This window comes from Eubalaena glacialis, chromosome 4, assembly GCF_028564815.1.
Source record: "Eubalaena glacialis isolate mEubGla1 chromosome 4, mEubGla1.1.hap2.+ XY, whole genome shotgun sequence".
NCBI lineage: Eukaryota > Metazoa > Chordata > Mammalia > Artiodactyla > Balaenidae > Eubalaena > Eubalaena glacialis.
The window spans coordinates 8692035-8715764 of record NC_083719.1 but is presented as its reverse complement, the minus strand read 5'-3'; the positions used below and the strand labels follow the sequence as shown (position 1 = coordinate 8715764).

The 23730-nt window shown below is 41.0% G+C and overlaps 2 protein-coding genes across 2 annotated transcripts in view; one reads left to right on the top strand and one right to left on the bottom strand.

Moving 5' to 3' along the window:
* Window positions 1-7296, bottom strand: part of MARCHF6 (membrane associated ring-CH-type finger 6) — a 75143-nt gene extending 67847 nt beyond the window's left edge. Inside the window, exon 1 of the mRNA XM_061189129.1 lies at window positions 7049-7296. Within this exon, the coding sequence (XP_061045112.1) occupies window positions 7049-7067 (19 nt within the window). The 5' untranslated portion in view covers window positions 7068-7296. The remainder of the gene's footprint in view (window positions 1-7048) is intronic.
* Window positions 7297-8384: 1088 nt separating this feature from the next.
* LOC133090747 (large ribosomal subunit protein uL24-like) lies at window positions 8385-23153 on the top strand. Its single transcript, XM_061189128.1, has 2 exons — window positions 8385-9350; window positions 23000-23153. Exon 1 carries the CDS (start codon window positions 8422-8424, stop codon window positions 8857-8859), a length of 438 nt encoding a protein of 145 aa, XP_061045111.1. The 5' UTR covers window positions 8385-8421; the 3' UTR covers window positions 8860-9350; window positions 23000-23153.
* Window positions 23154-23730: the final 577 nt, after the last annotated feature.

Here is a 23730-nt window from a genome sequence, read left to right as displayed (position 1 = left end):
TTTTCCCTCAGGCCCAGGGTACCCTTTACTGTAGTCCTTACATCTTTATAATTATTCTCTTATCATAGGTTAATAATTCTTTCAACTTTCTCTAGTTAAGTTACTGTGTTTTCTGCCTCCTCACTGGATCCAAAGTGCAAAGGAAAAAGAAGATTTAAAGAAGAACCAAGTGGAAATTTTAGAAGTGAAAAATACAGAGCGTGTGGACTCACTCCTGGACTCAGGCTCAACAGCAGTGGTTGTCTCAAGAAAAAGCACTTGTATTATTCTTTGGAGTTACCAGCTGAACTGCTTCCCCACCTCCACCTCCCACGAAACACCATTTTTACTATGAAAAAAAAACAAAACAAAACAACAACAACAAAATGACAATTATTCAGACAGATTTGGGTATTCGGCAGGCACTGTGTCACAAAAGAATGAAGTGAGCCTAAGAACCAAGGAAAACACTAACAATATTTGCTGCCAATGACAAAAATAAAACTTTCAAGCAAATATTAGGATTTTAGAAAACCTATATCCACCACAATAAGAACGACAGCTCCTCCAATACCTAAAGCCCTTTTGAGATAAGTGGTGACATTAATGAATGTGACTTTTATGTTACACAGGAAAATGTGTCAAGCTTTGGAAGATTTGCATAACTTGATCCAACAGCTACCAAATGATCAGTACATGAGGTTACAAAGCCATGCATGAGTAAAAAACAATGGATTTTTTAAAAGTTTTACTGAGGAATAACGGACAGCCAATAAAATACGCTTACTTAGAGGATATCACTTGATAACGCTTGACACTGGTAAAACTGTCACCACAATCAAGATAATGAACATATCCATCACCACCAAAATTAACTCATGCCCCTTTGTAATCCAGCTTCAACTCATCCTTCTCTCACCCATCTTGTTCCCTCCCAACTAACTGTTCTCCGCAGCACGTATAACCATCTAGTCATGCCATATAATTTATTACATGTTTATTTTCTGTCCTCCCCTGCTCCTCTACCAAGCCAAAAACAAGAACGTAGGCTCTATGAAAGAAGGGATTTTGTCTATTTTGTTACCAGCCTAGCCCAAGTGCATAAAATAGTGCCTGGCTCGTAACAGGTGCTCAATAAACACTTGTCAAATAAGTGCATGTATGCTTGCCCATAAGCATGCCAAAGCAGTGAAAGTTGATCTGTGGCAAGAAGAATGAAGCAGACATTACTGGAAGCAGAGATGAAAGACCATGTGGTTCTAGAAAGACAGTAACTAGCTGTCTGGTTCTGACAACTTCCTATCCTTTTAACCCATTACTTCCAAATCTAAGTCACCTCAAGGTTTTACCATAATAGATACAGAACACGATCAATTATGATAAAGTTCAGCTTCATCCCTTCCCAATGAATATGATTCATAAAGCATAAAAAACAATTGTTTTAGCAGTCCATAAAAATAGGCTGATGAGATTTTATATTACATTCTGCTAGTGTGAGCAGTAATTTAGAAAAATGAAAAAGAAAAACGTCAGCTCTATGTATCACTGGGCTGAATTGAGAACACACTACTATGACAAAACGTTTAATATCTTAATGAGAGTTTCATACATCAATACTTGCAACATTTATTCCAATGTTGCAGTGCTTTTACTTTTAAAAAATGTATATCCTTGAGCAAAGAACAGATTTTTTTTTGAAACTGAAAAACATCAGTGCTTTGCAGGATCAGACTCCTAATCGATAAAATGAGGAAGACCTAAGATCTCCTCAAGCTCTGAAGTTCAAATATTTGATGACAGAGAGCAGTTTACCTAACAGAACTTCTTTCAAAATCGGAGTCAATCCTCTTACACCCTGCCCCTACCTTACCAACTAAGTTTACATAATATTCTAAATGCTTTGTTGTCATTTCAACAACGTTTCATTTCATCTTCACTAGGAGTAGATTCTGTCTCAAGAAACCACTTTCTTTGCTCAACCATAAAAAGCAACTCCTCATCTGTTAAAATTTTATCATGAGATTACAGAATTCAGTCACATCTTCAGGCTCCACTTCTAATTCTATTTTTCTTGCTATTTGCACCACATCTGCAGTTACTTCCTCCACTGAAGTCCTGAACCCCTCAAAATCATCCATGAGGGTTGGAATCAACTTCTTCCAAACCCCTATTAGTGTTGATATTTTTGCCTCTTCCCATGAATCACAAATGTTCTTTTTTTAAATTTTATTTATTTCTTTTTATTGAAGTATAGTTGATTTACAATGTTGTGTTAGAATCACAAATTTTTTTTTTTTTTAAGAAACTGATATTCTTTTTTAACTTTAATTTTTATTTATTTACTTATTTATTTTTTGTTGTGTTGGGTCTTCATTTCTGTGTGAGGGCTTTCTCTAGTTGTGGCGAGCGGGGGCCACTCTTCATCGAGGTGCGCGGGCCTCTCACCATCGCGGCCTCTCTTGTTGCAGAGCACAGGCTCAGTAATTGTGGCTCACGGGCCTAGTTGATCCGCGGCATGCGGGATCTTCCCAGACCAGGGCTCGAACCCGTGTCCCCTGCATTGGCAGGCAGATTCTCAACCACTGCACCACCAGGGAAGCCCCCACAAATGTTCTTAATGGCATCTAGCATGGTGAATCCTTTCCAGAATGTTTTCAATTTACTTTGTCCAGATCCATCAGAGGAATCATTATCTATGGCAGCTATAGCCTTATGAAATGTATATCCTAAATAATAAGACTTGAAAGTTGAAATTACTTCTTGATCCATGGGCTACAGAATGGGTGTTGTGTTTGCAGGCATGAAAACAACACTCATATTGTTGTACATCTCCATCAGAGCTCTTGGGTGACCAGGTACATTGTCAATAAGTGATAACATTTTGAAAGGAACCTTCTTTTTTTCTGAGCAGCAGGTCTCAACAGTGGGTTTAAGATATTCAGTAAACCATGTTGTAAACAGATGTGCTGTCATCTAGCCTTTGTTGTTCCATCTACAGAACACAGGCAGAGGAGATTAAGCATAATTCTTAAGCGCCCTAGGATTTTTGGAATGGTAAATGAGCAATGGCTTCAGCTTCAAGTCACCAGCTACATTAGCCCCAGCAAGAATCAGCCTGTCCTTTGAAGCTCTGAAGCCAGGCACTGACGTCTCCCCTCTAGCTATGAAAGTCCTAGGTGGCATCTGCTTCCAATATAAGGTTGTTTCATCTACACTGAAAATCTGTTTTTCAGTGTGACCACCTTCAAGAATTATCTCAGGTGGATCTTCTAGATAACTTGCTGCAGCTTCTACGTCAGTACTTGCTGCTTCACTTTGCACTTTGCTGTTATGGAGACAACTTCTTTCCTTAAACCTCATGAACCAAGCTCTGCTAGCTTAAAACTTTTCTTCTGCAGCTTCCTCAACTTTCTCAGCCTTCACAGAATTGAAGAGAGTTAGAGCCTTGCTCTAGATTAGGCTTTGGCTTTAGGGACTGTTGTGGCTGGTTTGATCTTCTCTCCAGACAGCTAAAACTTTCTCTACATAAGCAATATGGATGTTTCTTATCATCCATGTGTTCACTGCAGGAACACTTTTAACTTTCTTCAAGAACTTTTCCTTTACATTCACAACTTGGCTAACTGGTACAAGAGGCCTAGCTTTCAGCCTATCTCGGATTTCAACATGCTTTCCTCACTAATCTTACCTATCTCTAACTTTTGATTTAAAGTGAGAGACATGCGACTCTTCCTTTCACTTGAATACTTAGAGATCATTACAGAGTTATTAAATGGCCTAATTTCAATATTGTTGGGCCTCAGGGAATAGGGAGGCCCCAAGGAGAAAAAACGAAATGGGAACAGCAGTTGGTGGAGCAGTGAGAATACACACGTTTATCTATTAAGTTCACTGTCTTTGTAGGCACAGTTCATGGTGTCCCAAAACAATTACAACAGTAAATCATAGATCACCACAACAAATATAATAATAATGAAAAAATTTGAAATATTTGAAAGAATTACTAAGATGTGACACAGAGACATGAAGTGGGCAAATGCTTCAGGAAAAATGGCACCTATAGACTTAATGCAGGGTTGCCACAAACTCTCAATTTGTAAAAAAAAAATTAATATCTGCAAAGCTCAATAAAGTGAACACAATAAAACAAGGCATGGCTGTATTATTAGAATGGATTATAAAACTGTTGATTTTACAAAAATAAAACTTAATACACTGAACACTTTAGAGATCTTTAATACCTAGCAAACACATAATATGAAGGGTCAAAATCCATCTGGCAAACAACCCATTTTCTAGTAGAATTCAGTCTTGTTTACTACAAATATGAAACATTCTGAGCATTATAACATCATATATGGTACCATGAGAGGAAAGCAACATGCAACTTTTAAAAGAGATGGAAGAGCTTAACAATCTCTTTGCAGGTTGGTATTTCAGATTTCTGTTTGCTCAGATTAACATATTAAAAAATAGATAAGTGAAGAACATCAACAGTGTTTTTAACGAGTGATAAAATTTAAAGATTTAAAAATTTTTTATTTTCTTTATGTTTAGCCATATTTTCCAAGTCTCCTACCAAAAAAAAAAAAGTTTCTTTTATAATCAAGTAAAAACCCAATTGCATTTTTTTAATTTAAGAAATAACCTGTAATAACTCATTTAGCAAACAGAAGTTGTTTCCAAGCTTTCTGGTGTCTTCACTTTGTCATTTTTATCCTGAAATCTTCTGTAATCCTCCCTTTCCTTCCAGCATTTTTTCAAGTTAAATTTACACTAACTTTGAAAATTTCAGAAGACTTCCAATTTGGAATTATGCAAAATTAGGCATGAGCAGTATTAAAGTTCACTTTCATTTCATGACTAACAGTGTCATAAAACAAACGCAAAGTAAAGCTTTGTCAAATTATGTAGATAATTCATCTTATAAAGGGAGTGACAAAAATACAGTCATCTCAACACTGGACACTGGGTATCCACTTATAAATTTAACCACGGAGTCTGTCAGACCTGAGTTGGAATCTTGCCTCTGACATCTGTTACCTGTATGACCTTGGGCAAGTTACTTAATCATACTAACCCTCAGTTTCCTCATCTGTAAAAAGGGAATGGTGCCTACCTAAAAGTCTTAGGAGAGTTAAATGAGATGTGTATAAAATGTTTAGTGAAGTACATGCCATCCATCAAGTCCTCAGTAAATGTCAGTTATTTCAATAGAGAACAGTGTTCAAGTCAGTAGATAAATATCATTTGTACCTCACCCTGACTGAGGGGGGTGGGCAGTGCATTAGAAGCACTCGGAAAATATTTTTCATGATTCCACCTTTGCGATTCTGCAATTCCTGAATCACCGCTATCATACGGTAAGTGTATGCAAGTACTAAGTGCTTAAGCTCAAAGAATGGGAATTTAATAAAACATGCCAGTATATATCAATTGATAAATCAATAAACACATTCATTACTAGACTGAATCATTAAAATTTGAATCCAAAAGGATGTATGGAATGCAGATGGAAATTTACACACTAGGACCACCTGTCAAAAGAAAGTAATTCCTAACCTCCTCAGCAGTTTCACTTTACTGTTTTTTCCAAAGGAGTCTCCTGTGGTGATTACCTTTCACTCACAGCATATAATAAAAACAACTCAGGCATAATGAAAGGAAAACTGTGTAATCAGGATACCTAGGTTCAAATCTTTCTCTTACTAGGGTGTGAAACTTGGACAAACTATTAAAATAACTAAACTAACTTCCACACCTATAAAAGATAGTAATACCTACCTACTCCATAGGGATCTTAGATCAAATGTGAAGGCATGTAACTATGCTTTGTAAACTGTCAAGTATAACGTGCAAATATCATTACAGTTGAGGTTTTTCCTATCGAAAGACTTCTTTAAAAAAAATGATAAATTGATCCCCTCCACGCATCACATATACAGACAACATCAAACTTTTCATCACGCATTACTGCACACCACGACAGTCCCTAACGATCTTCATTTAAAATCATCAAAATCGCAACCCGTAAGGTTGCAAGACGCTTATATCCCCACATAATAAACCCAAAGCATAAATGTATCGTCACCGATAACCGCAACAACAGGAAAGCGATTAGGAATTTCCTCTATAGACTCACGAAATTATTCGATAAACTCTAAAAAGATAAAACTGCTTAAAAACCACCTAACTACCTTCGCCGGATTAGCAAATGCGTTTCACTAGTCACAGATGTTCAGTCATGTCTTCACTTCTGTATTCAGTTCACAAGAGTCAGCTTGTTCCAGAACAGCCACATCCAAAACACACGCACTCACAAAGCAAAACACAGACACAAAACTCTGCTTATTGGTGCCAGAGACTAAGCACAAAATAAACTACACCGAAACAAAGAGCCTTCCTGCTTCGAATAACCTCGGTGGCCCTGCCTCTGCCTCGCTTAGTAAACAAACTACTAGGGGCCACGCAAGCAGAGGACAAGGTTTTTAAATACGAGGTCAGTTCACTCCACCAGGCCGTCACCTGGCGGGATATTTTTCGCGAAGTTTCAGTCAACAAAGAAGTTTTATCGTGAAAAGGTCGGGCCCGGAGAGCGAGGGGCAAAGCGACATAAAGAAAGACAAAACCGAGTGGGGGAAGGGCGTGGAAAACGCCCCCAAACTTCGTGCAGCGACCACGGCGCCGTCACCCCCAACCCAGGACTGGTGGGACAGAGGGGGCGGGGAGCCACGCCGGCCGTGGCCACCGCAGCCCGACGCCCCCGGCCCGGGCAGGGGTCCTGCCCTCCGCGCGCGCGCGCGGGAAACGGCGGGGGGCGCCGAGGGGTCACCTCCTGCTCCCTGCCGCCCCTCGAGCCCGCCGCTCGGCGGGCAAACGACCCCGGCGCCGGCTCAGCCGCGATCCCGCCCGCCGGGTCCCGCCGCCGTCACCGCGCGCCCCCGCCCCGAGCCGAGGCGCCCCCGCCGCTCCGCCCGGGCCTCGCCGCCCGCCTCAAGCGCCGCGGACCGGGCGCGGGCCCGGCCCGAACCCGGGCGCCAGAGCAAGGGCGCGGGCGCCGCCGACTTACCTTCCTCGGCGGTGTCCATCTTGTCTGCGGCGGGGGGGCGGCGGTGACGCAGCCGCCAAGCTCCCGCGGCGGAGGCCGGAGCCTTCCGGCCGGGGCGGGGGGAAGGGAAGGGGAGGAGGGAGGAGGGAGGCGGGAGCGGAGCCGGGCCCGGGCAGGTGCGTTGCTCAGGTGCGAAAGAGGAAGCTAGAGGAAGGAGAGACGGGGACAGCGAGAGGGAGAAAGGCTGACAGAAAGCGAGCGAGAGTAGGGAGGGGGAGGGGCGGGGAGAGCGGAGGGGAGAGGCCTGGGCGGGGCGCGGAGGCGGAAGGGGCGGGGCGCGTCAACGACAAGTGCCGTTACTTCCGGCGGCGGGCGGCCGCGGCGCCCAGGCTCGGTGGGTGGCGGCCGCGGGGGCGTTGCGGCGCCCTTCGCGGACAGCGGGTGGCTACTCTCGTGGGCGGCGGACCACACGGGCTTTGTCCCGAGGACTGCGCGGGGCAATGGGGCTGAAACCTTAGAAGGAGCTGAGTTCTAATGACCCCGAGGGAGGCGACAAAGAAGGCGCAGAGCTGAGGGAGGAGAGCAGCAGGAGAGAGCGCCTGACGGCGAGGTGGCGAGCCCAGCGCCGGCCCGGGCGCGGTGCAGACTAAGGCGGGTCTCAGAGCTGAAGAGTTACCTGGGCGCCTGTGAAAATACAAGTTAGGCGCCCCCCTCCCTCCCGCCCCGAGATTCTGGTGCCGCGTGTTTGGAGTCGGCCCAGGGATACATGCATTTTTGTTCCGCACGCGGGCACTTCTGATGCACGTTTTGAGGAAGTACTGAAATGTCACTTAAATTAAAAAGGCAAGCTCTAACTCTACCACAATCCCTCCCAGGGAAACTTCATTTGCCTGGAAGGACTGCTTCAATAACCTGCTTAGGCTGGAGGCTGCAACACCCTCTTGTAAGGGAAATCGGTTCAGATACGGACAGGGCTTGATAACACTGCGTGTCGGACGCTTACCTGGCCGGAGCTAAATTGCTTCGGACTGAGCTCTGCTTCCATCAGTACAGCACCTTTCCTCACCGTAATCCCTGGCTTGTTGTTCTAACTGAAGAACTATGTAGAAAATAACAAGTTAGAAAGGTCACCACTTTTAGAATCGCCTTAGTAGAACTAAAGGTGTCTCTAATCCCAAGGAAATCTATTTTAAAGAATATGCAGATGACTTGCATATAGATTAGATATATGATACATTCAGGAATGCTAGCAATCTCTTTTCCATCTGTGTGAGTGAAGGAGTTGGGAAGACGCCCTCCCCCAAGCCTCATCAATCAGAATGAGACTTAGAATAAAAATAACGAAGTGGGCCCTTTTCCCTTTTGTGGCCGTCGCTGAAGCGCCAGCGGCCGAAATGAAGTTCAATCCCTTTGTGACTTCTGACCGAAGCAAGAACCGGAAAAGGCATTTCAATGCGCCTTCCCACATTCGCAGGAAGATTATGTCTTCCCCTCTTTCTAAAGAGCTGAGACAGAAGTACAATGTCCGATCCATGCCCATCCGGAAGGATGATGAAGTTCAGTTTGTACGAGGGCACTACAAAGGGCAGCAAATTGGCAAAGTAGTCCAGGTTTACAGGAAGAAGCATGTAATCTACATTGAACGAGTGCAGCGGGAGAAGGCTAATGGCACGACTGTCCATGTGGGCATTCACCCCAGCAAGGTGGTTATCACCAGACTAAAACTGGACAAAGACCACAAAAAGATCCTCGAACGTAAAGCCAAGTCTCGCCAAGTAGGAAAGGAAAAGGGCAAATATAAGGAAGAAACAATTGAGAAGATGCAGGAATGAAGTAATCTTGTATACAACTTTCATTAAAAACTGTTAAAATGAAAAAAAAAGAAAAAAAAATAACGAAGTGGAATCCTCTGTAGAGAGAGCAGCCCTTGAAGACTGATGTCACCGATTTGACCAGTGTCACTCATGTTACCCAAGGTAGGAGAGAATTCAAAGTCTTGACACGATAATGGAGGCCCACTGATTTCAAGGGCTGACCTTGAGAACTGAGTATATTTAAGCTTTTTCTTAAATATGTTTAGACTATATTATCTCCCAAGAAATGGAATCTGAAGGAGGCTCATACCCCAGTCCCCACCCCTCCCGCCCAACAGGACGAGCACTCACATCCCCTGTGAGGCCTGTGGCAGAGCATTCAACTCAGACCAGGGTCACAGTTCAGGACCACCAGACCCAGCCTCGGGTTGTACAGCAAAAGCGGGAAGGATTCTGAGAGGTAGACTTCGAGATTTACTGAAGGAAGTGCCAGTGGTCTTTCCGGGCAGGTATGTGAACCTCCAGGCGGTAGACCTGGGTTAGGATTGGAGGGATGTGGGTGTATGCGGTGCGGGTGGAGGGCTCCCTCCTTTTGTCTTTCTGTGTCTTCCTTTGTGATGCTCAAAGGAAGGTTACTTCTAGAGTTGAGAATTGCCCCAACCTTTTTTCATTCAGCCTTTGGAGGTTAAACCCAAGAGTAATCAACCAATATTTGTTGAGTCCCTACTATGTGCCAGGCATTGGTCCTCACAACAAACCCTTTGAGATACATAAGGCAGTCAGACCTCTCTTGGTTACCAACTAAGCTAGTAGACAAAAGGGAGGAATGGACTGTCGACATGAACAAACTGTGACAAGGGTAGTGGTCCAGTGGGCCTCAGGAATTGCTGGAACCAGAGCCCCCTCTCTGCCCCATCCCTCTGCTCTGCTTCTCTCTGCACATCAGCTTCTTGTTGTCACACCAGTTGGCTGGGGACAAGGCCCCTGATAGCTCTCAAGGTCATATCTTCAGCCTCACCGTCAGACAGGCCGAGGGTGACGATCTCTGGTCTCAAATCAACAATTCCTAGGGAAGGACAGTTCATTGGTCCAGCTAGGTGCCCATCCCTGAACCAAATGATGAAGGTCTGTAAGAACATAACGTGTACACCGCCATTGAACTACATTACTGAAGTGCAGAAAGAACATTTCCCACAAGAAAAGGGAGGACAAAACAATAGATATGCATTATAATTAGAATTCTCGTTGTTTTCAAACAAGGACACCAAGATTATATAGAAATATTTTTATTTGCCACACTTTTGTCCAAGGAAACCAGTTAGAATTCATAAAGAATTTCAACCTGAGAAAAAGTTATTTTGATCAAAAGAGACACTTAAAGGTATAGCATACACGTGGTTCCAGCCTCTGTGTGTGTGTGTGTGTGTGTGTGTGCGCGCGCACTGTGCCACGAGGATACTATAGCTTAGTAATTCTGGGTTTCCATATAGCAATCAAAGGAGCAACAGGGGATGTGTGGGAAGACAACAGTATAGTTTTTTGAGCACCAACTCTAACAAACTAACAATAACAATGATTAACCTAACTCCCTATTATGTCCAATGAACATTAATAGCAATCTTGCAAAGCAAATATTGTAGCCATTTCACAGATGAGGAATCTGAGACAGCTGATAAGTAACTTGCTTTTGGCCATATGTAGAAGAGGAACCAAAATTAAAGCACAGGTCTGTCTGACTCCAGACCTCTAATTTTTAAACCTCACCTGTTTACTATTTGCAGCCACCCTCTTTTTTTTTTTTTTTTTTAATTCCTACCCTTATTCTCTCTTTTTTTTTTTTTTTTTTAAATTTATTTATTTATTTATTTTTGGCTGTGTTGGGTTTTCGTTCCTGTGCGAGGGCTTTCTCCAGTTGCGGCAAGCGGGGACCACTCTACATCGCGGTGCGCGGGCCTTTCACTATCGCGGCCTCTCTTGTTGCGGAGCACAGGCTCCAGACGCGCAGGCTCAGTAGTTGTGGCTCACAGGCCTAGTTGCTCCGCGGCATGTGGAATCTTCCCAGACCAGGGCTCAAACCCGTGTCCCCTGCATTGGCAGGCAGATTCTCAACCACTGCGCCACCAGGGAAGCCCCAGCAGCCACACTCTTAACGCTGCCACTAAACTCTCAACTTTTTACCATGAGCCCATGTTTAGATAGAAGCCCAAGACTTTGCAACAGTTGCACAGAAGTTGCACAGAACTGCTGCTGACCAAGTATACGTATGATAATTAAGTAAAGTGCCTTACTATAAGCTTAACATTAACGTCTATAAATTATTGAAGGCAGTTTATGGCATTATCTTAACATTAAACTCTTTCCTTCCTTCCTATCTTCCTTTCCCTCTCATCTCATCTTCCCTTCCCTTCCATTTTTCTATTCCATTTCTCCTCCCTTCCTGCTATGAGACACAACAGTAATGTGGGCAAGAACATGGATGCTGAAGGGAGAGACATGCAGGTGGCAGAGAGAGAAGACTGGTGTGGTTGGACAATTGATTATGTTGAATAATGATGACCAGATTTCCCACTGTTGGAGAAAATACTAACATGGAAAAGGGGAAGGCTAGAAAAAACCCTGAGGTGTTGGATTGGAAATATAGGTATCATTAGGAACTCATTTTTAAAAATGTAAACAAATATAGAAATATATATAGTTGACCCTTGAAAAATGTGGGGATTAGAGGCACTGACCCACTGCTCAGTTGAAAAGCTGAGTATAACTTTATAGTCAGCCGTAATATCTGTGGTTCCACATCCTTGGATTTAACCAACCTCAGAAGGTGTAGTACTGTAGTACGTATTTATTGAAAAAATATCTGAGTATAAGTGGACCCATGCAGTTCAAACCAGTGTTGTTCAAGGCTCAACTATATATGTATGTCTGTAAATATCATATATAATAATATATCAGATATTAAATATATACGCTAGGAAATAGATATTATTTAATATTATGTGTACGTTATATACATTTCCTAGTTCTGTCCTCTGAGAGGATAGACATGCAGTGATATCTCAGTAGCTATGAGCACACTGAGTATACAGATTTTGGTTTCTAATACCATGCTCCACTAAAAGGAACCAAGACTGTATGATCCATAATGATAGACACATGTCATCAGACATTTCTCCAAACCCATAGAATGTACAAGACCAAGAGTGAGCTGTAATGCAAACTATGGACTTTGGGTGATCATGATGTGTCAATTCTATCAATTGTAGCAAATATACCATGGGGGATGTTAATAATGGGGGAGCCTATGTAGGGGTATATGGAAATCTCTGTACCTCCCTCTCACTTTTGCTGTGAACCTTAAACTGCTCTAAAAAAAAATAAAGTTCAAAATTTTCAAAAAATATTTATATGGGGAAAAAAAGAGGAACCAAGACTCTCTGAAGAAATGTCAGATTTTAGGGCTGGAGCAGGAAAACTACAAGATAAGCCTAGAACATCTTGTGCAGAAATTAAGGAAAGGCTCAAAAACTGATAGGGCCATGCTAAGAGGATAAAGAAACTGGCTCAAAGAGGCTCCCGTTGGCCATGCTGAGGACAATTTGAGCATGAAAATAAATATTACAGTAACAGATTATAACCTATTAAGTAAAATAGGAATCCATGATCTCATCATGATGTAAATCAGTAGGGAGAGAAAAAAGCTCTTCCTTTGCAGTATAATGCCAACCGATAAATGTAAAAGGAATGATATAAACAGAAAATCAATTTGCAGTATAATTCCAACCAATAAATGTAAAAGGAATGATATAAACAGAAAATCACTTACCAACCTGATAGTGGTTCAGACTGGAGTTGTCAATGGAGGCTAAGAATGGGTGAAGTTTCAATGAGGAACAGGATTTTAGCATATTATTGGAACATTTTCCAACAGTTAAAAAGAAAAATAGTAGTTTTACAGTGCAGACATCAACATGAGTAGATGATCAAGGTCAACATCACCAGTGATGGGACAGATTGACATAACGAGAACATTAAAGTTTGTCAGGAATGCATGCCTGAGTCTGGGCATGAGGAAACATCCAGTGGAATCAAGTTGAGTGTCAGCCTACGGAATATAAGGGCTGTATTCTCTTAAACTCTCAAGGACATGATAGACAGAATGACTGAGGAACTGTTCCAGATTGGAGGAGGCCAAAGAGACGTGACAACTAAATGCAATGTATGAAGGAATCCTAGACCTGAAAACTAAGAAAGACATTTGTGGGGCAGTTGGCAAAATTAAAATTTGAATAGGTTCTTTGAATGGTAGTGTTGTATCAGTGTTAATTTCCTGACTTCTTGGGAGGTCCTTGTTTAGGGAAATGCACATTAGAGTATTTAGAGGTGATGTAGAATCAGGTCTGAAGCTTGTAGTGAAATGGTTCAGAAAAAGACTAAGTGTGTGTGTGTGTGTGTGTGTGTGTGAGAGTGAGAGAGAGAAGTTAAAAGTTGGTGAATCTGGGTGAAGGCAATATCGGAGTTTTTTTGGACTGTACTTGCAACTCTTCTGTGAGTCTGAAATTATTCTGAAATCATTTTTTAAAAGTAAAATTGCTACGTGCTAATGAAACTATAAAGCAGTGGTTCTCAGATCTGGGGAGTCTCAGTCATTAGCACCTTTGACTATCTGATAAAATCTGTGGGCTTTCTTCCCAGAAAAACTGCATAAACACAGAATGTTGCATACAATTTCCAGGAGTTCATGGTTGCCTTCAAGTCCAGGCAGAAACCTCAGGTTAAAAGAGCTTCTCATTTAAAGTATTGAGAAAAATGATGATGTTTACTTCCCTTTCCAAGAATATAGCAGGCTAGGTTATTTAGACCAACAGTTGAAAATACTTGATAAAATATTAAAAACATATTTGTAAAACCACTGAAGAGTTGACAAAAATAGTAAAGCAACTAGCAGGCCAGACTCTAAGGATGGGATATAAATGGAACATGGCAGTTGCTTTTGCTCTGCTGATTACAGGCAAACTTTGAACCTGAATTTTGACAGCTTCCAGGGGCAAGAATAACAACTATCAAAGCCCAGAGCCTGCCCACGGTGAAACATCTATTAAGAGACCTTCTACCAGGATTCTCCCCCAGGGCCTCCAGAACTGCGATCTCAGGAGGAATAGTGAACCAAATGTGAACCAAAAGTAGACCCCTCTCTGAAACTTTTAGGAAAATTTGGTTTTGCTGAGCCTTATTAAATTATACCCAGGAACCAACCCTGGCATGGATTGCACCTCAAACTCATGACATGCCAGTAACCAAATAATCTCAAGCAATAAATTTAGTTCAAAATGATCCTGAACTACTGGGACCCCTAAGTACCTGGCAGATACAATATGGTAATCCCATATCTGGGGGAGATATATATATATATATATATATATATATAAACAAGAACTTACAGACAACAGATAACAGAAACCATCCTACAAAGACTTCATATATGGGATTACCAGGCAAAGATTATAAAGAAATTATACTTACTAGGACCTTTTTTTAAAAAAAGTGCTGAAACAATTTTAAAATATCAATTTTATGCCAGAATTACATCTTTGCTGCCATTTAAACATACAATGAAAAATTTTTATCAAGAAATGAAGGTAGGGCTTCCCTGGTGGCGCAGTGGTTGAGAGTCTGCCTGCCAATGCAGGGGACACGGGTTCGAGCCCCGGTCTGGGAAGATCCCACATGCCGCGTGAGCGACTGGGCCCGTGAGCCACAGTTGCTGAGCCTGCGCGTCTGGAGCCTGTGCTCCGCAACAAGAGAGGCCGCGATAGTGAGAGGCCTGCGCACCGCGATGAAGAGTGGCCCCCGCTTGCCGCGGCTGGAGAAAGCCCTCGCACAGAAACGAAGACCCAACACAGCCATAAATAAATAAATGAATAAAATTTAAATAAATAAATTTAAAAAAATTAAAAAAAATAAATAAACCAACACTGCAGGCAGTGAAATATAAAAAAAAAAAGAAATGAAGGTAATAATTTTTTAGGGTGTACACAAGCAAAATCTTTAGAGAATTCTGCATTAGCATGAATGAGGCTACATCTGTCCTTGTGCACTTGGAAGTCAGTGACTGTGGATCTTCAACGGCCGTGGCCCCCTTTCATTTACTGATGTTTCCCTTAGGCCAACACAGGCCTGGACATGTAGTAGTAAGTCAATAAATATTGGCTGAATAAACAAAGCAAAATTTTCCAGGAGATACTTTTTGTTGCTGAAATAGCAACATGTGTATGAATGCCTTTCTTAGCAAGAGACACATTCATAAGGTAGCTGAAATATCAATTGAGCAACAGTGATATATAAGGTTTGGTGTGTCTGTACTTCTACATCTGCGCTTCTCAGTTATAATGAATTCAATTTCAATGCTTCAGGCAGATAGTCTCAACAAGGAGCTACATTGAATCAAATCAAATCATCAAAACAAAGTACCAAGTGTTTCTTATCCCTAACATATTCAGATATAATATTCAAATAAAAATTACTTGCAATTTAAGCCAAAATGTTACTGAGATGAAGGCCTTCAAGACCAGTTTTTTTCTGCACATTTTATTATGAACATTTTCAAATATACAGAAAAGTTGAAGGAATAGTACAATGAACACCTATATGCCCTCAACCTAGATTCAACATATTAAGATTTAGCCATATGTATTTTAACTATAGTTTTTTTTCTGTGTCATTTGAAAGTATGTGTCTGAACAACTTTCCCTCTAAGCATTTTAGCATGTATCTCCTACAGTTAGAATAATACCCTTCAAACCCATTGCCACACCATAACAATATCTAGAATCTAAAGTTTCTATAATTGTCCCAAGAATGTCTTTTATAGTTTTGTTTTGAATTTTTTTTGAACAAGCGTTCAATTGACCTTCATGCATTGCCACTGGTTTAAGCCTACATAGTCTCCCTTAATCTAAAACAGTCCTTGTACGTTTCATTTTTCAATGACAATCCCTGTTGGAAAATCACAGGACAGTTGTTTTATACAATGTCCTTCATTCTAGATTTGTCTGATTGATTTGTCCTGGTGTCATTTAACTGTTCCTTTAGCCCCTGTATTTCCTATAAACTGGAAGTTAGCTTAGAGGCTTGATATGACTCAAGTTAAACATTTTTTAGCAAGAATATTTCATAGATGATGTGTTTTTCATATGGTAGCAAATCAGGAGGCCAAAATGTCAGGTTGGACCATGATTACTGATGCCGAGTTTGATCACTTGGTTAAAGTGTTGGCTACTGAGTCTCACCATTCATTAATCACACATGGAGTAGAGACTTTCCTGGTGGTCCAGTGGTTAAGACTGCATGCTTCCGTTGCAGGGGGCCTGGGTTCGATCCCTGGTCAGGGAACTAAGATTCCTGTGGCATGGCCCAAAAAAACATTTTTTTTTTTTTAAACATCTTTATTGAAGTATAATTGCTTTACAATGGTGTGTTAGTTTCTGCTTTATAACAAAGTGAATCAGTTATACATATACATATGTTCCCATATGTCTTCCCTCTTGCATCTCCCTCCCTCCCACCCTCCCTATCCCACCCCTCTAGGTGGTCACAAAGCACCGAGCTGATCTCCCTGTGCTATGCGGCTGCTTCCCACTAGCTCTCTATTTTACATTTGGTAGTGTATATATGTCCATGACATTCTCTCACCCTGTCACATCTCACCCCTCCCCCTCCCCATATCCTCAAGTCCATTCTCTAGTAGGTCTGTGTCTTCATTCCTGTCTTGCCACTAGGTTCTTCATGACCTTTTTTTTTTTTTTTTTCCCCTTAGATTCCATATATATGTGTTAGCGTACTGTATTTGTTTTTATCTTTCTGACTTACTTCACTCTGTATGACAGACTCTAACTCCATCCACCTCATTACAAATACCTCCATTTCATTTCTTTTTATGGCTGAGTAATATTCCATTGTATATATGTGCCACATCTTCTTTATCCATTCATCCGATGATGGACACCTAGGTTGCTTCCACGTCTTGGCTATTGTAAACAGAGCTGCAATGAATATTTTGGTACATGACTCTTTCTGAATTATGGTTTTCTCAGGGTATATGCCCAGTAGTGGGATTGCTGGGTCGTATGGTAGTTCTATTTTTAGTTTTTTAAGGAACCTCCATACTGTTCTCCATAGTGGCTGTATCAATTTACATTCCCACCAACAGTACAAGCGGGTTCCCTTTTCTCCACACCCTCTCCAGCATTTATTGTTTCTAGATTTTTTGATGATGGCCATTCTGACCGGTGTGAGATGATACCTCATTGTAGTTTTGATTTGCATTTCTCTAATGATTAATGATGTTGAGCATTCTTTCATGTGTCTGTTGGCAATCTGTATCTCTTCTTTGGAGAAATGTCTATTTAGGTCTTCTGCCCATTTTTGGATTGGGTTGTTTGTTTTTTTGTTATTGAACTGTATGAGCTGCTTGTAAATCTTGGAGATTAATCCTTTGTCAGTTGCTTCATTTGCAAATATTTTCTCCCATTCTGAGGGTTGTCTTTTGGTCTTGTTTATGGTTTCCTTTGCTGTGCAAAAGCTTTTAAGTTTCATTAGGTCCCATTTGTTTATTTGTGTTTTTATTTCCATTTCTCTAGGAGCTGGGTCAAAAAGGATCTTGCTGTGATTTATGTCATAGAGTGTTTTGCCTATGTTTTCCTCTAAGAGTTTGATAGTGTCTGGCCTTACACTTAGGTCTTTAATCCATTTTGAGTTTATTTTTGTGTATGGTGTCAGGGAGTGTTCTAATTTCATACTTTTACATGTACCTGTCCAATTTTCCCAGCACCACTTATTGAAGAGGCTGTCTTTTCTCCACTGTATATGCTTGCTTCCTTTATCAAAGATAAGGTGACCATATGTGCGTGGGCTTATCTCTGGGCTTTCTATTCTGTTCCATTGATCTATATTTCTGTTTTTGTGCCAGTACCAAACTGTCTTGATTACTGTAGCTTTGTAATATAGTCTGAAGTCAGGGAGCCTGATTCCTCCAGCTCCATTTTTCGTTCTCAAGATTGCTTTGGCTATTCAGGGTCTTTTGTGTTTCCATACAAATTGTGAAATTTTTTGTTCTAGTTCTGTGAAAAATGCCAGTGGTAGTTTGATAGGGATTGCATTGAATCTGTAGATTGCTTTGGGTAGCAGAGTCATTTTCACAATGTTGATTCTTCCAATCCAAGAACATGGTATATCTCTCCATCTGTTTGTATCATCTTTAATTTCTTTCATCAGTGTCCTATAATTTTCTGCATACAGGTCTTTTGTCTCCTTAGGTAGGTTTATTCCTAGATATTTTATTCTTTTTGTTGCAATGGTAAACGGGAGTGTTTTCTTAATTTCACTTTCAGATTTTTCATCATTAGTATATAGGAATGCAAGAGATTTCTGTGCATTAATTTTGTATCCTGCTACTTTACCAAATTCATTGATTAGCTCTAGTAGTTTTCTGGTAGCATCTTTAGGATTCTCTATGTATAGTATCATGTCATCTGCAAACAGTGACAGCTTTACTTCTTCTTTTCCGATTTGGATTCCTTTTATTTCTTTTTCTTCTCTGATTGCTGTGGCTAACACTTCCAAAACTATGTTGAATAGTAGTGGTGAGAGTGGGCAACCTTGTCTTGTTCCTGATCTTAGTGGAAATGGTTTCAGTTTTTCACCATTGAGAATGATGTTGGCTGTGGGTTTGTCATATATGGCCTTTATTATGTTAAGGAAAGTTCCCTCTATGCCTACTTTCTGCAGGACTTTTATCATAAATGAGTGTTGAATTTTGTCGAAAGCTTTCTCTGCATCTATTGAGATGATCATATGGTTTTTCTCCTTCAATTTGTTAATATGATGTATCACGTTGATTGATTTGCGTATATTGAAGAATCCTTGCATTCCTGGAATAAACCCCACTTGATCATGGTGTATAATCCTTTTAATGTGCTGTTGGACTCTGTGTGCTAGTATTTTGTTGAGGATTTTTGCATCTATGTTCATCAGTGATATTGGCCTGTAGTTTTCTTTCTTTGTGAAATCTTTGTCTGGTTTTGGTATCAGGGTGATGGTGGCCTCGTAGAATGAGTTGGGGAGTGTTCCTCTCTCTGCAACATTTTGGAAGAGTTTGAGAAGGATAGGTGTTAGCTCTTCTCTAAATGTTTGATAGAATTCGCCTGTGAAGCCATCTGGTCCTGGGCTTTTGTGTGTTGGAAGATTTTTAATCACAGTTTCAATTTCAGTGCTTGTGATTGGTCTGTTCATATTTTCTATTTCTTCCTGGTTCAGTCTCGGCAGGTTGTGCATTTCTAAGAATCTGTCCATTTCTTCCAGGTTGTCCATTTTATTGGCATAGAGTTGCTTGTAGTAATCTCTCATGATCGTTTGTATTTCTGCAGTGTCAGTGGTTACTTCTCCTTTTTCATTTCTAATTCTATTGATTTGAGTCTTCTCCCTTTTTCTCTTGATGAGTCTGGCTAATGGTTTATCAATTTTGTTTATCTTCTCAAAGAACCAGCTTTTAGTTTCATTGATTTTTGCTATTGTTTCCTTCATTTCTTTTTCATTTATTTCTGATCTGATCTTTATGATTTCTTTCCTTCTGCTAGCTTTGGGGTTTTTTTGTTCTTCTTTCTCTAATTGCTTTAGGTGCAAGGTTAAGTTGTTTATTCGAGATGTTTCCTGTTTCTTGATGTAGGCTTGTATTGCTATAAACTTCCCTCTTAGAACTGCTTTTGCTGCATCCCATAGGTTTTGGGTCATCGTGTCTCCATTGTCATTTGTTTCTAGGTATTTTTTGATTTCCCCTTTGATTTCTTCAGTGATCACTTCGTTATTAAGTAGTGTATTGCGTAGCCTCCATGTGTTTGTATTTTTTACAGATCTTTTCCTGTAATTGATATCTAGTCTCATAGCGTTGTGGTCGGAAAAGATACTTGATACGATTTCAATTTTTTTAAATTTACCAAGGCTTGATTTGTGACCCAAGATATGATCTATCCTGGAGAATGTTCCATGAGCACTTGAGAAAAATGTGTATTCTGTTGTTTTTGGGTGGAATGTCCTATAAATATCAATTAAGTCCATCTTGTTTAATGTATCATTTAAAGCTTGTGTTTCCTTATTTATTTTTATTTTGGATGATCTGTCCATTGGTGAAAGTGGGGTGTTAAAGTCCCCTACTATGATTGTGTTACTGTCGACTTCCCCTTTTATGGCTGTTAGTATTTGCCTTATGTATTGAGGTGCTCCTATGTTGGGTGCATAAATATTTACAATTGTTATACCTTCCTCTTGGATCGATCCCTTGATCATTATATAGTGTCCTTCTTTGTCTCTTGTAATCGTCTTTATTTTAAAGTCTATTTTATCTGATATGAGAATTGCTACTCCAGCTTTCTTTTGATTTCCATTTGCATGGAATATCTTTTTCCATCCCCTCACTTTCAGTCTGTATGTGTCTCTAGGTCTGAAGTGGGTCTCTTGTAGACAGCATATATATGGGTCTTGTTTTTGTATCCATTCAGCCAGTCTGTGTCTTTTGGTGGGAGCATTTAATCCATTTACATTTAAGGTAATTATCGATATGTATTTTCCTATTCCCATTTTCTTAAATGTTTTGGGTTTGTTATTGTAGGTGTTTTCCTTCTCTTGTGTTTCTTGCCTAGAGAAGTTCCTTTAGCATTTGTTGTAAAGCTGGTTTGGTGGTGCTGAACTCTCTCAGCTTTTGCTTGTCTGTAAAGGTTTTAATTTCTCCATCAAATCTGAATGAGATCCTTGCTGGGTAGAGTAACCTTGGTTGTAGGTTTTTCTCCTTCATCACTTTAAGTATATCCTGCCACTCCCTTCTGGCTTGCAGAGTTTCTGCTGAAAGATCAGCTGTTAACCTTATGGGGATTCCCTTGTGTGTTATTTGTTGTTTTTCCCTTGCTGCTTTTAATATGTTTTCTTTATATTTAATTTTTGATAGTTTGATTAATATGTGTCTTGGTGTGTTTCTCCTTGGATTTATCCTGTATGGGACTCTCTGTGCTTCCAGGACTTGATTAACTATTTCCTTTCCCATATTAGGGAAGTTTTCAACTATAATCTCTTCAAATATTTTCTCAGTCCCTTTCTTTTTCTCTTCTTCTTCTGGGACCCCTATGATTCGAATGTTGGTGCGTTTAATGTTGTCCCAGAGGTCTCTGAGACTGTCCTCAGTTCTTTTCATTCTTTTTTCTTTATTCTGGTCTGCAGTAGTTATTTCCACTATTTTATCTTCCAGGTCACTTATCCGTTCTTCTGCCTCAGTTATTCTGCTATTGATCTCATCTAGAGTATTTTTAATTTCATTTATTGTGTTTTTCATCGTTGCTTGGTTCCTCTTTAGTTCTTCTAGGTCCTTGTTAAATGTTTCTTGCATTTTTGTCTATTCTATTTCCAAGATTTTGGATCAGCTTTACTATCATTATTCCGAATTCTTTTTCAGGTAGACTGCCTATTTCCTCTTCATTTATTAGGTCTGGTGTGTTTTGACCCTGCTCCTTCACCTGCTGTGTGTTTTTTTGTCTTCTCATTTTGCTTATCTTACTGTGTTTGGGGTCTCCTTTTCACAGGCTGCAGGTTCGTAGTTCCCGTTGTTTTTGGTATCTGTCCCCAGTGGCTAAGGTTGGTTCAGTGGGTTGTGTAGGCTTCCTGGTGGAGGGGACTAGTGCCTGTGTTCTGGTGGATGAGGTTGGATCTTGTCTTTCTGGTGGGCACGTCCACGTCTGGTGGTGTGTTTTGAGGTGTCTGTGGTCTTATTATGATTTTAGGCAGCCTCTCTGTTAATGGATGGGGCTGTGTTCCTGTCTTGCTAGTTGTTTGGCATAGGGTGTCCAGCACTGTAGCTTGCTGGTCGTTGAGTGAAGCTGGGTCTTGATGTTGAGATGGAGATCTCTGAGAGATTTTCGCCGTTTGGTATTACGTGGAGCTGGGAGGTCTCTTGTGGACCAGTGTCCTGAAGTTGGCTCTCCCACCTCAGAGGCACAGCCCTGATGCCTGCCTTTCATCCACACGGCTTTTGGGAGGTCTGATGTCTTCTGCCAGCGTTCAATGGGTGTTCTGTAGGAGCAGTTCCACGTGTAGATGTATTTCTACTGTATCTGTGGGAAGGAAGGTGATCTCCACATCTTACTCTTCCGCCATCTTGCCTCTACTCCAAAAAAACATTTTTTTAAGTAAAAAAAAAAAAAATCTGTGGAGTAAAACATGAAAGCCACAGTCCTTCATATTCTTTCATTTATATCTTTTTCACAAAGTAGGACAGCCAAAATTTTAAATTATTCTTAAATTTGAAAGTGCATGCTATCATTAAAAACATTCTTGTTGATATTCGTAATGACAAGTGTATTTTACAAAACCTTCTAAGCTCTTTATTAAAAACTTCTCCTGTAATTTTTGGACTTTCCTGGCTGTCCAGTGGCTAAGACTCCACACTTCCAATGCAGGGGGTGCAGGTCTGATCCCTGGTCGGGGAACTGAGATCCCACATGCCATGTGGTATGGCCATTAAGAAAAAGAAAAGTCTCCTGTAATTTTTCCAATGAAATAAAACCTTGTTCTGTTTGTGTCAATCTCCTAATTCTTGGAAAGAAAGAAAGAGAGGAAAGAAAGAAAGAAAAAGAAAGAAAGAAAGGAAGGAAGGAAGGAAGGGGAAAGGAAGGAAGGAAGGGGAAAGGAAGGAAGGAAGAAAGGGAGGGAAGGAAAGAAGAGGGAGGGAGAGAGGGAGGAAGGAAGGAAAGAAAGAAAAGAGAGGAAAGAAAAGAGAAAGAAGGAAAGAAGAGGAAGGAAGAAAGGAGGGAGGGAAGGAATGAAAGAAGGAAGAGGGAAGGAGGGAAGGAGAGAGGGAGGAAGGAAGGTAAGAAAGAGAAAGAGAAAAGAACGAAAAGAGAAGAAGGAAGGTAAAAAGAAAGAAAGAAAAAAGGAAGGAAGAAAGAGAAAGGGAGGGAAGGAAGGAAGGAAGAGGGAGGGAGGAAGGAAGGAAGAAAGGAAGGAAGGAAGAAAGGAGGGAGGGAAGGAAAGAAGAAGGAGGGAGAGAGGGAGGAAGGAAGGAAGGAAAGAAAGGAGAAAGAGAAAGGCAAATCACGGTTGACGCCTGCTGTTTCTTCCCAAGTGACAGCGTCCTGACTGTCTGTCCATGTGATGTAACTGGGCCTTGAGAGTTCCTTCTGAAGAGACCAAAGGAAGAAAAAGAGAAGTTGGGCTTAAGCCACACAAATTTAGATTGAGTTGCCACGTCTGAACTTATTACTCAATGAAGCAGATAAAGAAGATGCTTTATTCGGTGCCATGTACACAAAGCTCACCCACATGTCCCTCAACTATGGTAAGGGAGCAGAATGTGAGGAGGGCCTCAGAGGACTTGGCATAACAGAGAGTTCTGTGCTCTCTGCTGTAACATCAAGCAAGTCAGTAAGTCCTGGGCAAACACAGCTGAATCCTGGGATGAAGCAACGTGTCAGCAGGGGAGCTGGTGCTGAGCAGAGACCAGAGCCCATTAGAGTCAGTGGTTGGCACAAGCTCTGAGATTGCAAATAAGGTCAGAAAGGAGGCATAATCTGACATTCCCTCATTCTGCCAACACAGAAGACACAGTGCAAACACACGCTCATACATTTCCTTTCCAATAGATTTCCCTTCCAAAGCCAAGTATGATTTATGAGTTGTAAAGAGTTGCAGGCAAGTTGGGAAATACTGGGCTTCTCTACCATAGGATTTCTGGGTGCCTTTAATCTATTAAAAATGTGTTGAGCATCCACAAGAGGGAATATGGTCCCCAGTGTTGTTCACATGTCCGTGGTCACTGAACTCTTCTCAGAGGCCATCTCACACAGCTGGAGTGCC

What these genes read in the sequence shown, in the direction of transcription:
- LOC133090747 (XM_061189128.1), top strand. Translation starts at nt 8,422, where the DNA reads ATGAAGTTCAATCCCTTTGTGACTTCTGACCGAAGCAAGAACCGGAAA.